Genomic DNA, 16,244 nt, shown 5'->3' with positions numbered 1-16,244 from the left:
AAGTATGCCACAAGACATACAAAAAATTATTAATTCATTAAAGAACACTAACAGCGTAGGATATGATGGATTCAGTACAAAAATTATAAAAGAAGTATCCAGTGATATATGTGGGCCATTAAGTCATATTATTAATTTGAGCATTACTGAAGGTGTTTTTCCTGACGCTTTAAAGAAGTCAGTAGTAAAACCTTTATTTAAAAAACAAGATAGAGAATTGATGGAGTTCTATAGACCTATTTCACTTATACCGATTTTTTCTAAAATAATTGAAAAATATATTTACAAAGAATTAAATACATACTTAGAAAAAAATAAGATACTCTGTGACGAACAAAAAGGTTTTAGAGTCAAGAAAAGTATAAACATGGCCATTTATGATTTTTTATATAAAATTATGATAAATATAGGTAGTAGAAATCCAGTATGTGCAATTTTTTGCGATATGACACAAGCCTTCGACTATGTCCAACATAATACACTACTTAGTAAACTAGAATGCTATGGAGTAAGAGGAAATATACACAATCTCATAAAATCTTATTTAGAAAACAGAAGACAAGTCACAGCAATAAGTAGAATTAATAGTAAAACCAAATCTGAGGAAATATCAGTATCAGAAGAGCGACAGGTTGTATATGGTGTTCCACAGGGAAGTGTTCTGGGCCCTCTCTTATTTACAATCTACATAAATGACTTCCCCAAGTGTATAGAACATACAATGACGCTTTTCGCTGATGATAGTACTATAACTATCCCATGCAATAAAAAAGAAGAGTTTAATCAAGACATATGTAATACTTTAAATAATAGCATAAGATGGTTAGAAAATAGTAATTTAAAAATTAATTTGAATAAAACTGTAATCACTTACTTTGGTCAAAGAATAAATACAGAAAATAATAACGAAATTACATATAAGAACAATAAAATTGAATCGGTTGCTTCAACTAAATTCTTAGGCTTAATAATAGACCAAAATCTTAACTGGAAATCTCACTTAGAGAACCTATCAAAAAAACTAAGCAATACCGCATTTGCCTTATACAGACTATCACAAACAATAAACGCAGATACATTAGTAATAGCCTACTACGGAATAGCTGAATCTATCCTTAGGTATGGCTTGATATTCTGGGGCAATTCCACGGATTGGGAGACCATTTTTAGAGCTCAAAAAAGATGCCTGAGGTCGATGTTCAAATTGAAGGTAACTGATAGCTGCAAGCCGTACTTCGAACAGTATAAGATCCTTACATTGCCATCTCTATACATTCTCGAAGTTGTTATGTTTGTTAAATGCAATCCTCTTTTATTTCCGCGTCTCGAGGATGTAATACCTCGAAATAGGCGTGATAAAAGTAAACTCTGTCTCCATCCATGTAAAACTGCACTTATGCGCAGAAGTATATTTTGTATGGCACCCATTGTATATAATAAATTACCTAAGATCTGGAGAGAACTCAATACCGAAGCTCTAAAACGTCGGCTCAAATTGTTTTTAGTACAGAGAGCATACTATAATGTAAAAGAGTTTCTGGATGAAAAAATATTTGATTATAAGTAAATGTTCAATTTTTCTTTTTATGTTTATATAACTTTCAATTTTGTAGATTCATAATTATTATAATTCTTTTTTTTTTATATATATACAAATATTTGCATGCCATGGCAAGTGGCAAACATGTTTCTAAGCACATACCTAATGTAATGTCAACCTACATGCATGCACCTGCGTGTGTATGTATGTATACACATGTTTATAGCAAATAAATGATTCTTATTCTTATTCTTATTCTTAAAACATAATATTGACTCTCATTTTTTATTATGAAAATACTATACATAAAACTACTACTAATACAAAAAACCTAAATCAAAATAATGAAATAGAAATCGCCAACAAAAACACACGATTACTAATTCAAATCAATGCAATTGAAGCGGGAAAACCAATTCAATATGGCCGATTTGCGAGCGCTTTCGACCGCCATTAAAATATTTGAGAAAGATCGTTAACAAACTTTAATTTTCAAATAAAAGTTAATAAATTCACTGTTTTAAGTAAAAATAAGGTTTAGTTTTGCTTGTTTTGGTGGTAAATATAAATTGGTTGCATGTAAGTGCCTTCCACAAGTCAAGTCGGAAATCGGAAAACATTATACAGATTAAATTTGGCAGGATCTACATAGAGTTACTGAAAAGTCTTTATATTTTGCTACCTCCGTTTGGTGGCAGTCTATTTTATTGAATTAGAGAGTAGCATAGAATATAGAATCGAACATATTATTTATATAACAAGTTACCCATAAAATCCGTTGTGCGCCTTATGTGCCCAGACGAATGCTCTATTATTGGCCAAATAATGAATCGACAATCAGTTTTAATTTGTCATTAAATTTTGTTTTTGACTATTTATGAAGAATTTTAAATTACGCTTAGATATATATCTGCTAATGTTCCTACTCACAATAAAGACAATTGTATTCAACGATATTATAATAAGAATTCAGCGCGGTTACACGATTATGGCTTGTCTGAGTGGCCCCTGAAGAAGACTTAATAGTCTTTTTTCTTTCAAATATTTTAAATAAAGATAGTTTTAAATTTTATTTTCTATCTTTTGCTTTGTTTAGGAATTCTTTCTCAGAACGGTATTATCATCTCTATTGTTGCTAATCCTATTTATTCAGGCTCCAAAGAAATCCGCGCCCACATCCACACTCGTTCCGAGCCGGATTAACATAAAAATACCATACGATCAACATACGAGCGGTTAAAAGTTTGTCAAATTGTCTATGGCTACAAAGGGGTTGTGGGGATTTAATTTAATCACTTAATTAATTGAATACTTTTTGGTATTTACATTTTTTACTGTCAAAATAACCCAAAAACATAACTGGTGTTCACGCTTTCATGGCTGAACAGACTTAGGTGAAACTTGATTTGGAATAAAATTCAAGATTAACAATATTTTTAGGTATACCAAGGTTTACTTTTTAATCTTGTTTTATCCAATTCTTACCATATTATAAATAAGCTTGTAGTCAGCAGCATAAGACCGCAATTAGGTTCGGTAAGGATTACCTACTAAGGATCATAGGTTGCCCGCAAATGAAATAAGAAAAATCGGCCCAGCTAGAATTATTCAACTAAGTTTTCTTTAATTTTCCTTTCGTAGATATAATGTAATTAGCTTCGCATATCATACTTCAGAGATCATAAGTCTACAGCCCCACAAATTACGTGCTTTGAATATTAACGAATACCATAAACAAAGGGTATATATTCTTCCGCGCCGTCAGGCAACGGTAACTGCCCACTCAGCCTAGTGAAACAGATGAAGCAAAAATGTTTATGATACATTAGCCAAATTACGATGGCAAATGTTATCTGTGCGATTTGTTTGTGTTTATCTTGTTGACTTGGGGGTATAGCCGCTGAAGCGATGCTTTGCATTGTTAAGCTAAAGAAAGAATATCCGCTTTTTTTGAGTAAGTAAATTATTTGGCACATAGTTTTGTAATTTTTAAGATATATTTTGTTGTTATGCTTTTTGTTGATAGGTGATTAAAAGCGTTTCTGCGCTGTTACTTTTTGTATCAGAAATTGTGGTTCATTTACGAATTATGCACAAATTTTGATGTTCTAATATTTTTGGGAAGCAGTAAAGCTTTCATAACCTCTCAATAATCTTTAATTAAAAAGAGTATTTACACATTTTGTACAAATAACATTTCATTTCAGACACATTATTATTAGAATAAAATCTGCAGCGCTGAAATAGCTGCACACCACACTAACAGCAATATGTTAACGTAGTTTGTAAGTAATGAGAGTAATTTAGCTAAAAGCCCGCGAAACGCGGCCAAAGTGGTCGTAACAATAAAAGTGGCGATAAATTTGTAACACCGCCATCTACACGTCAAGCTCATGTTGTATTCATGGGGCGCGCCGCTAGATGGCGTTAGTCGTGATTTAATTCTGTCCAACCTTTTATGGGAGATGGAATGAGGAATAATTTTATTTTGTTGATTTCGATGTTTTTTTTATTGCTTTATTTGAAACGTGTTAGTTGATGTACAATATTCAAGTCAAGAAGTACATAATGTAATTATAATTATGTAATTATGTACCTACTTCATTATTTGAACGCTAACGAGTTATAGATAAATCATTTAATATCATTTTAACTACATATTCTAAGTAGGACAGCCGCGGCATTCACTATAACCTGTTCAGAACTATTTTTCAAAACATTTAACTACATAATATATATTTTATATTTATATAATATATTTTGATTTTCTTACTGCCTCGGATAACGTTCGTTAAAACCACTTTATTAACTATGACAGGAAAAACTTGGCGATTTTTAATGGTATGCAGTCATTGTTGACCGTTTATGTAATGAAAGAAAATCGCTAAGAATCAAAAAGAGGTGGGAAATAGTGGGCTAGATTAAGAAGAAATTGGTTTGGTATATCTGATTAAACATAAATACAAAATTAGGTTTTTTATTGGTTTAAAAAAACAATGCGTTATTAAATGATGTAACGGTTTACTCACGCGTATTTATCGGGGGTGCCCGACTAGTCTCGGACCTAACCGGAGTCCTTAATCACGCGTTCCCGCCGCGTCAGCTCATGATTGACAATGAATCAGTCTCACGATAGTTATTATAAAAAAACAATGTGTTGTAAGGAAACACATACTCATACCATGTCCAGCAGTCGACAGCTATGGGCTGAGATGATGACGATGAAAGAAGTATTCTGAAAATTGGTCTCCACAAACCTTTGTGTAAAAAGCAAAAGTTTTATTAAAACGGGTACATACAGTAACATATATCTCCGTCGGGCGTTAAATAAGATTTCCTTTTCATCTTTTCCCTATATAGATGAAACCTATCCTTATTATTTACTAATATTATACTTCGTCCACGTGGTTAGAATTTTACCCGTTTTTTCCACATTTTCCATTATATCTTCGCTCCTATTAGTCGCAGCGTGATGTTATATAGCCTATAGTTTTCCTTGATCAATGGTCTATGCAACACAAAAATAATCTTCCAATTCGAACCAGTAGTTCCTGAGATTAGCGCGTTCAAACAAACAAACTATTCAGCTTTATATATTAGTATAGACAAAAAGAATCTTTAAATTCGAACCAGTAGTTCCTGAGATTAGCGCGTTCAAACAAACAAACTCTTCAGCTTTATATATTAGTATAGACAAAAAGAATCTTTAAATTCGAACCAGTAGTTCCTGAGATTAGCGCGTTCAAACAAACAAACTCTTCAGCTTTATATATTAGTATAGATTAGTATAAATGTGAAAGTGAGGATATTTGGATGTTTGTTACTCAATCACGCAAAAACGGCTGAATGGATTTAGATGAAACTTGACATGCATATAGCCTTTGTTATAGAAAAGAACGTAGGCTACTTTATATCCCGATTTCTTAACAAGTTTCCGAGGGAAAATTGAAAATATGTGCTAACAGCTAGTATTCAATAATTTGACGAAATTCTGTCTTTTACTTGTTTTATCGTGAGCAGTGATAGTCTATTGTTATGACCGATACAAAATTAAAAGTTGACGTTATTCTGTGTTTTCTTTTATCGTGCAATGACAGTCTATTTTTTTTACTGTTGGACTCGCATATAAATTTTAGTAGGTCCAAAGTCCAGCACGCAACTACTGTATTTTGAAATTCATTTGTGTATTTATAGTAATAACCGCTTGTGAAAAAAATTCAGGTAAAAATATATAATGAAGTAACCGGAAAATCTGCGAATATTTCAAGAGTGTGATAAGCTACGTCACAGACCTACGGGCGGTTAAACTCTGACACCAGGTTGTACGATATTAAATATACGATAAAAAGACTTCCTTGCCAATGTATTGTAGACCTAGACTATAAGACATTACTATCGGTAGAAGCTCGTGACTAAACTAGGACTGCACAAGTTATTCGATCACAGGTTAAGCTAGAATTGATACGGTCAGTCCGGGGATGGGTGTCAATCTATATCATAACGAGTTGCTATTTACACATCTTTGACAGTCGTTACGAGTATTCAGTAGCTAGAAAGTCTGACAACCCGTCTGACTGGGTATCGTGTTGCCCAGGTAACTGGTCAGATAGGCAGTCGCTCCTTGTAAAACACTCGTATTTGCTTGCATCCGGTTAAACTGGAAGCTGACCTAGCTTAGTTGGCAAAAGGTTAGGATGACGATGACTATAAGACAAAAAACCTTTTATCCGAACAATTTTTCATAACTACCTCTATCATATACAGGACAATATGGCCGGTATTACATTATTCCTGCTTGATTGAGACCAGTGAGCTTCTGTGGAGTACACAGAGCTCGGCCTGAAGTGTTGCCGGCGACTGTACGAGCACAATGCTTATGTCAATATATACCCGCTAGTGACGTGGGGATGTGACAGGTGACAGTTATTGGACGCCATCTTTAATCTTTTTTTTATTGTTTCATATTCTTAAATTTATGTGATGTTAAAGAGGCTTAAAGCTAGGCACAATGTTATGGACCCTGTTAGGGCACAGCAAAAGAAGGCATTACAAGTTGGTTTAAATTTTGAATTCTAACCAACAGGGCCCCGATCCTGCTACTTTACAATGGCCGATGAATGAATGGCAATTAGATTAAATTTGAAATTAATCCTATTCTCTTAAACATGAAGTCAATACATTAATTTAAAATTCATTGTTTTGTCCTTGAGTGTAGAGTCCCATATTAATTTCATTAGAATTATTGTGTAGGAAAAATGCTTAAGAGATAGATGATAGTACTTTTATACTGATCATCAAAATAATTCAAATTAATAGCGAATTATCGATATTGACAATAATAGTATTCATCCAAAATATCTCCCTAAGAAAATAACAAGACAACAATAAGTCCGTTCCACAATAGTCTAGTCGGACCACAAACGAGCAATCAGCGAGCGATCGCCAACACGACAACACCCCCCCTCCTGCCCCGGCCCCCGCTAGCCCCCCCCCCCCCCCCCGGCCCCGCAGCCTCCGCCCGCCGGCGCTCCTTGATTCCAAATTCAATTTGCACCAATCAACAGCCGCTGTCTTCCCGCCTTCCCCGCGACGTGACGAGCTGTTGTTTTTTTTTAAATATTGTCCTCGTCTATGATTGTTTGCGGGTGTAATGCCTTTTGTTTTTTTCTGGAGTTGCGTTTTTGGATGATCTGGTTAAGGTTTTTCGGGTTATGGTGGAAAAGATATAGGGTTTATTGTCAGGTAGATAATTTTATGAACATGAATAGGAAGATCTTGTTGTTTATTAATATATTATTGTTTATTAGCTTTTAGCTTAGGTAATTTTGATGAAGTTTTACTTAGTTGATACTAGGTATAGAAGGAAGGTGTTTGATTCACAGTGTTTTGAATGGAATAACATAAAAACGAGAATTTCTAAAACAAAAACAATGTCTGCAACATCACACAAACAATTTGTACAAAAAATACAAACAACTAGTGCAAACAAAAAAGGTTATCCAATAAAAAAAATATCAACGTGTACTCTTAAAAAAACAACTGTCATCGAAATGTCAAAAAGCGCGCGAACGGCGAACCGAAATGGCGATAGCTGGGGAGCGGGTGTCGTTACAATACCAAATATCAAATATTGATATTCGCTCCTCAATTCTGTATTCTATTTGAAATTCAGAGATACTATTTGCTTTTCTACTTGCTACAGTTTTGCGTCTGTCATCATTGTTTGCCGTTGTAGACATAGATATTATAGACTTTGATATAGATAATGTAGACTTTTGAGATGTGACTAACATTGTGAATGACAATACTTTGTGATAAATTGAAAATCTATTGCAGGTGTAATTCTAATGATATCTAGACATAAATTGTACCGACTTATCTTACTTAAACTGTGAGATTGGCAAATTATTGTCCATGGAATGTAAAGTGACTTGCAAATCTCTTTGACACAAACTTAGGTAATCCTCTGATTCTAGTGTTATTTTTTTTTTATAAATCATGGTGACGTTAAAGTTTTTTTCATAAACCGGTGATTCAGTCTAAGCCATGAGATAATACGAGCAAATGTCTTAAACAGGAAAAACACGTCCCAAAATTTCTCATATTTTATGTAGTGCACGAAAGAGCAGCAAGGTGTATTTTTACCCACAGCCCACAAATATGAGCCAGCTTGCTTATTTATTTAGGGTTGAACATGAGATTATTAAAAAAAAAGTTTTTAGATACCAAGCCCTTTTAATTATTTCACTTCTACAAGCCTTTGTTTTGTTAATAAATCTATAAAACAGGCTGTAACTTACATATTGCCTTCAAACGCGACAGATACATTTTTATTTGACATTTTTAACCAATTCTTGTTTAAAAAATGTGGTGATTCTTAAAGTGCTCGTTATAACCGTGGAGTTATTGACGTTCGCTTCGGTATCAGCAAACAGCCGTAAGTTGTTTAAACAAAAGGCATCAATCACTGCGGGCACGCCCCTCTAGAGGATCTATAGTCTTGATTTTAGCTGAAAAAGGCTTTTCTGAAAGCCTTATACATGGATAAGGACGTTTTGTCTTAAATTACGTGTCACGTCATTTGTCCATGACGGACTTACAAACTACTTTATTTATTTAATTTCCCGATTTAAATCAAATTTGTGCACTATATGCAGCTTGATCTAACTTGAGAGGATATTTTGTCTTAATTTACAATAACAATAGTATTTTCTGGCAAATTATTTACCTGTAACCTATTTCCTTCTTACCGTGCGGATGACGTCACATACAACAGCTTTTGTTCGTCTTTAAAAGACATACCATCGAATCAAAAAATTTTCTCATCCCTAAAAATATGCCTTACTCTTCCTGACTATGAATACACCCCGCTATCCATAACAGAAGGCAGTAGAGAGAGATGCCAGTATTGCCCTCTCGCTCGCATACGGGTTCGGAATACAGAGCGGCAGAGTTTTTCCACAGCAATTTATACAGCCAACACCACTTCAAAAGATAGGGTGACCATGAGACCGGAAAATGTAGGATAGAGTTGTATTGTTTTATTTATTTTTTTCTAAATAAATATTTATAGATAGCCATTTCTTAAGCTATGTTGGGGTCGTTTTCCAGTCTCACCGGATCTGTACATTATTAAACGGTAACTAAACATGCTAATTGGTTATTTTATTAAATGTTTCCCTTAGCTTTGAAAGTTTGATTTTTAGTCTATGACTATTGCTGTAACTTAAACATTCAGCTCCAAAATTAACGCAACATCATACAATGTTTTTAACTAACATAAACTACAGGGTTTTGTTTCATAAGGCAATTGTAAGAAAGAGTGAACGTATGATACTTGAAATATTTTTCGTCAAAAAACATTTTTTGTCCTGAAAAATTCAAAATCCGTGGTCACCCTACTCCCCCCTGCCCCCCTCGGCTTAATTTAGTGTTGTAAGCGAACTGTTACCAGTCTCGTGTTATTTAACTGTTCCTACAGTAACTATATGCTGTAGTTTTACTCTATTTGGATAAGTACCGATTGTGAGCGAGATTGGAACTGTTAGACAAAACCTCTTTCGGTTTATAATTCGAATTTTGTGTAAAAACTTCTTGGTATTTAGGTATATAGCCTATTTTTTTTTAAAGGATGGTCTTTTCAAACGTTTTCAATATACAGAAGGTTGTCAAATTGTATGTATGTTTTTTTGTTTGTTGACTTACGACTTTTTATAAATTAGGCTGATTTTGACGATTTTTTTTAAATTGGCGTCACATAGCTCTCATTAACTTCTTAGTTCTCCTCATTTTAGTGAGGTTTGCTGAAATTCTTATTTTATGTCTAGGTTTTTTTTTACTAAGTTCTTTGCGCATTTGTAACGCTTGTCAAGTGCCACTTATTTATCCAGTATGGGAATCGAACCCTTTACGTATAGAAGTTTAAATTTTATACAAACCATATCGTATTGATGTGACAACTGATGTCTTTAAAACGCATATGTATACTTGTACTAACTCCGTTCAAAACATTTTCAGAAAATAGGTATTCCAAATTTTTGTATCTTAAATCGCCAACCCGCAGTGAGCTAGCGTTCTGATCAATGCTCATGAAAACCTTATCTATATGCCGTAAGTAAGAGCTTCCTCAGTCAAATGACATTTCGACAATCGATTTGCGTTGAGAACAAATCTCAAATGTATGAAATTATAAATCTCTAGTTATTAAAATAATGTCATTTTTATCGATTTGAGCGTTTTTAACAACAAAAACACACTCGACCTCAAATAAAAACTACTGATCAAAATTGATGAAATTTCTAAATTGACACAATGGCAGCTACTTCACGTTAAATAAAAAATAATCAACATTGCACAATTAACATTTTAATATTCTGTTTAAAAATTATTTGTCATCTTTTTTTGAAGGGTTAAATTTCATCTTCTAGTTTTTCAGGGAATCAGAAAATAAAACGTATATATCCAACATATCAACTATATATTTATTTATAATTTGCATATAATTTATTATGATTATCAATATGGTACAGGACTCCACGTATAAACATATACATTTATCAATTATTATGACTTGACAGTTGGTGCCAATGTATGTAGCCAACTATGACGTGCTTTTAGTTTGGGACAAACATTTGTGTGGGAGACAAATGTTGGATCCAAGATTGGTTGTCACTTGAATGTTGTTAAACTCCGTGTCTAAAGGACTATTAAAGGTAAACAGTTAAAAGTTTCATCCAAGATATATCTTTTGCCACTATGTCTTAAAATAAACAAAATCAAAATCGAGATTTAGCATCGATGGGAATGGTCATGAAATTGATTGGTCACCATTTTCTTTCTTTTTCAAATATGTTTTTTATTTTTTTATTTGTATCTTAGTGTCGCGAGACCGAAATCTGTTTCTCTCACTCGCACTTGAACAGTTTTAACTACTATTTATTGTGTCCGATTTTTGAACGTTTAATTCACGCATGCAAAGAAAATTCACACTTGCATTGGATTCATATAAATGCTTGCTCTGACATTATCATAACGACTACTTATTTTGGCACCGACTGTATTTCGTCAGATTTAAAATTAAGTACTTTTTATTATAATCTATTTAGTTTTTATTCTTAACTTATACTAGTATGGACACGTATTTTCATTTGCTCTTCGACTTCGGTTTTCTGAAAAATATATCTAGGTTATTTGTCAAGGCAGCTGATCGCGACTTAGCTTGACTACAAGAAAAAAAAACTCATCACAGCTTTTGACACAATATTTGACAAGTGATTAAATCTTGAATAGTTTTTCAGAAAACCGTACATAGAGTTCTTCCATAAAATAGGGTGACCATACTTCCTAATTATTTATAAATACATTTGTTTTTACAAAAAAATTAGTAACTTATAACAATAATACTGATTATAAAGATGTCACTTTGTTAATAGTTTTGTACATTATTAATAATTAAAATTAATAGTTTGACTTTTTTTCTTAAATTAATCTAGTAATTTTAAATAATTTAAATTGTCGTAGTGTTTAAAAAAACTAAAATAAAATACTTTTACTCCTCGAAATGAGCAGGAAGGAAACTTGACTTAGGATTTTTCTGCTGCTGGCTTGGATTGGATGAGGAAGGCGGACCATAAGACATGAGGTAAATAAGAATTAGAATATAAATAATAGATTAGAAAAATCTAAAAACCAACGTTTTTAAATGTCCATTAAAATTTTATCAAATTCGGTCCAGCCGTTTTTGTAGTTGTAAATTGCATTGTCATCGGGTTTGAAGCTACCCTGAATATTTCAGCCAGCTAGCTTATTGGGAAGTGCCTCAAAATTGAGTTGCAAAAATCCAACCGGAACGACAAACAAACAAGAAAGTGAGTGTATAAAAAAACATGGGAAAAAGCCATCTTGCAATGGAATTGTATTGTCAAGCCATTGGAGAGGATTACACTTAGGTATAAAAAGACATTTAAGTAAACAATAAGCATAATAGGAAATCATGGCTTGATTGTTGGTTTAACATTAAAAAAAACCTATATTTTTTTATTCAATACATAGCTAAAATTAAATATAATATTGCTAAATTTGGCCTGCATCAAGACTTTCTTTAAAATGTTCCTATTAAGAATTCTATTAATTTTGTGCAATTTTTAAGGTGTGTCAAATTTAATTAAAAATTAATTTAACAATTGTATCTCAAGATTTCATAAATTTTTAATTAGCTTTTCGATGAACATATATTTAATGGCACAAAAATATGGACAAATGTAATTTGTTGAAATGAAAATTTTTATTTTTTAAAACTTGTCTGATCATAGACAAACACGATCTTTTTAAATTTAATGAACTGGTTTCAAACTTATACAAGAAACTTACTTAATTCTAGATAATTGTAAGACTATTATTTACAACATTATATTTAACAATAAATGTAGAAATATACACTAAACTTGACTAGTATTTTTAAATCTAAGTTTATTTTTAATTTATAGTATACATAGTGACTTTAGCGAGCAAGCAAAGAGAACAAGAATAATTTTGGATAAGTTGTTTCAATTGCCGCACAAAAGACCAGAAAAATATAAGGAGAAAAAAATATCTATAAAGTGAAGCAAATACGGGTGATACCAATATACCGTTTTGCATTTCGGGTTCCAAATATATTTTATTCAATTAAATGTTTGTGAAATTCAGTATTTTTTCAAAGTAGCCTTTTATGAGGCTTTGCTTAGCTCTTCTATGGTTTTATTTTACCCATAGATAAAATAATTTATGACCGCGTTAAGAGGTTTAAATGCGTTTGCTGTTTCAGTTTATATTTATTTTTTGTAATAACTTTCTCCTTGCTCTTTACAAATGAATCACATAAGTCTTAAATTACCGTGCAACATACAAACTAACAAATAATAAAAACTAAAAGTTTATCTATTTTCATACCACATACGGCCTAAACATATCCATGGGCCGGCCGCCATCTTGGTTCATAACGACTAAACCGCGCCGGTTTTCCAAATTAGAATTGAAATTCGCGGCAGCCATAGCTCTTTCTCGCTCCAGCGCAATAATTCTGTCCCTGTCTAACATAGGTTTGACAGCTGTCAGATCGCTCGCCGCCATTGGCGCGGGTTTTTCTTGTTCGGGTGTTTCTTTGGGCTTTTTGTCTTCAGCTTGACTTGTGTCCTTGTTTTTGGAGTCCTGTTGGGCCTTTTTTGAACGTTTCCACTTCATTCTTCTGTTTTGGAACCATATTTTTACCTGTGGACAAATAAATTCAGTTGAAATAGAATAAAATACAAACTTCACGCTAGATGGCACTCGTGAGTAAGAGGACTATGTGACCTATGTAGTACGGTGAGAAACTTTAATTTTAGTTATTATAAAATCAGTATTCAATATTAATTATGACTTATAACAAAATTGTATTATTCAGAACCAAAAAAAAACGGCAGTTTTAGTTCCGGTTAAAAAAAAATAATGCCAAAAGAAAAACCTACAGAAAAAAGGATATATTTAAATACCGATATCACGACACAAATTTTATTTACAACAACATGTAAACACATTACAAATTCCCGCCAACACACTTATAAAACCATACAGGTTATAAATCTGAACGGGTGTAATACCATTCTAAGACCCTCGCGCGGCGCCCTAAGGGTGTTGGATTAATCTTTAGGCCCCGTAAGCCGGTCCCACCCTTGTAATCTTGTCATACCTACAATTTGTAAGCTCAAATCCGCCATACTTGACAGCTATTGGCGCGAAAACAAATGTCAAAATGATGACATTTGTAATGCTTTTAACGTTTTTTTTAATGGTTGGCGTAGGTAATTAAATGTAATTATTGATGTAGTAACAGTAATATTTTGAAACCTGATTTAACGGAGCTACGCAACTTGAGTGCTGGTTTTTATTACATACAGTCCAAGCTTTAGGTAGTTCTTTGATAGTCCAATCAGCGTCTTTAATATGATATTTCATCCTTTCCCACAAAATGACATTTAAGAAATTAAGTTAGAGTAAGTTTTATTAACATTTCAGCCCATTTATATAAGTTTTTTTTATCAGGGCTCTAGCTATGGTTAGCAAAAAAATATACTAGCTACATATGAATCGAACCTGAAACCAAAGGTTTTAAGCTATTATCTACAAAAACAATTTCTTACAACTACAGAAATACGTTATCTGTGAAGATTACATCCGTCTAACTATCATAGATCCAGACAGACGGAAAACGTCTTAAAAATAGAGTCCTGGACTACTGGTAGACGAAAACCCGAAAACTACATGAACGTCAGTTGCAAAAGCACAACTAAAGTTTCAATTCACAACATGAGTTACATAACACAGTTAACTTCCCGGTTATCTTTGAACCAATCCATTTGCTTTCACAGATAGGCGATAACTGTTGCATTAGTTTTCAGAACGCATTGGAATGATATCAAGCAGTATCTCTCATTGATTGTAGGCCTTCTATCTTGTTTGTTCGTTTAATTGAAAGTCCTGTATATTTAAGTATAACATTTATTGGCAGACTCGTGGTTATTGCTTGAGAGGTATTTTTCGGGTCAATATACATATATATAGTAAGAACGATTCGCGACCTACCCGCCGGCGCCGCGTCAGTTCATGATTAAGGACTCCGGTTGGGTCCGAAACTAGTCGGACACTCCCGATACATACGCGTGAGTAAACCGTTGCATCATTTAATTATGAATTATCCTACTGGAGGTTTATAAATAACATTACATCCAGAAATATCGTGGATATCTTTAGGTGAAAGAATTTCCGAAATCGATTTAGGGGATACAGAGAATACTTGCTACAAAGTAACAGACTTTGCCACTTTATTATTACTATTGTAAACCCTTTTGTATTTAAAAGCTTTTCATAATAATGGTAACTTATTTTTCCGGTAATTTAATTAGGATTTAAACCTAGAGCTAATCTTTTCGTTTCTTTATAATGAGTCAGTCCCTGTCTCAAGCCAATAAGAACCGATTCATGCTATCATTTTTGCGTAATAACTATATTTGTGCCAATTACAACTAGGCAAATGAACTAACAAGTTAACAAAAAACCACCAAGCTAAACTTGATGAAATTATCGGGTCCAAAATGACAGATGTCAAATTAAAAAAGAAACATCAGAATTAGTTCAACCAGCCCTAAGTTTTTCAAAACCATAGTCCGTTTTGAAGTCCGCCCAAATTCTTGCCTCAAAAAATCTCTCCTCGTTTATCTATAAAGCTGAATGTCTCCTCACCTGTGTCTCCGTCAGCATCAGACTGGTGGCCACTTCAAACCGCTTCGGCCTGGAGAGGTACTTGTTCATCCGGAACTGCTTCTCCAGCTCCAGCAGCTGCTGCGACGTGAAGGCCGTGCGGGGTCTGCGCGTCTTGCCGAGCAAGGCGTGCGGGGCTCCTGGGGGCAAAACGGGGGCTTTAGTTTGTGTGACTGTTGAGGAATACTTGAATGTTGGAAAAAGTGATGAATTGGATTGTATTATCAGGGTCCAATTCCGCTATTTAAAATGGCCAATGAATTAATGGCAATTGGATTAAATTCGAAAGTAATCCTACTATTTTCAGCATTTAGCCAACGCAATAATTGGAAATTCGTTGTATTGACCGTTAGCGTTCCGCCCTGTACTGAATTTCCAAAAATTTTGTTGAAAAAATGCATAGAATAATATGAATAGTGTCAATTTAATCGCATTTCCATTCATGCATCGGATATTGTAAATTTGGGGCAGTGATTTCGAAGCATCGGGAAAATTTTGTTGCCATCTTTATTTGAAATTATTTTTTTTCAGAGATTTGAAATTTTGTTACTAATTTAGCCACAATATTGTTCAATTTTGATTACTATATTTTTAACTGTAGACCATTACTGTAGAAATGAAAAACTTAACTCTATTACTTACATAAGTGTAGTTAGATGTTGAAATAACAAATTAAATAGGTCGTAATATAAATATTTGAAAAAGAGCGTTTTGTTTTCACTCAGTGACATTAATTAAAAGTAAATTAAGTAATAATGATCTAATTATTTTTAACAGAAAGTAAATGGTCCGTGAAATTGTTGCTAAAAAATTGTCGCAACATTTAATTGCTTTAAACTTTTAAATGTCCTTTTATGGAATAATCGACCTTTTTAAATTAGTTACCAATAAAAATATGTCGTTACACTTTTAAAAATCAGTCGTAAAA

General features: G+C 33.2%; 1 protein-coding gene across 1 annotated transcript; it reads right to left on the bottom strand.

Annotated features, from left to right (window-relative positions):
• Positions 1-11,863: 11,863 nt before the first annotated feature.
• LOC113506643 (motor neuron and pancreas homeobox protein 1-like) lies at positions 11,864-15,456 on the bottom strand (the record flags this gene model as incomplete). The annotated part of the gene is made up of 2 exons (XM_026889471.1): positions 11,864-13,288; positions 15,299-15,456. Coding segments are annotated over 2 exons (482 nt in total), but the record flags the coding sequence as incomplete, so codon positions are not given.
• Between the last annotated feature and the right edge of the window lie 788 nt (positions 15,457-16,244).

This window comes from Trichoplusia ni (assembly GCF_003590095.1).
Source record: "Trichoplusia ni isolate ovarian cell line Hi5 chromosome 21 unlocalized genomic scaffold, tn1 tig00000938_group20, whole genome shotgun sequence".
In the NCBI taxonomy this organism is placed as follows: domain Eukaryota; kingdom Metazoa; phylum Arthropoda; class Insecta; order Lepidoptera; family Noctuidae; genus Trichoplusia; species Trichoplusia ni.
Note: the sequence above shows the minus strand (reverse complement) of the source record. Positions and strands in the feature narration are given on the sequence as shown.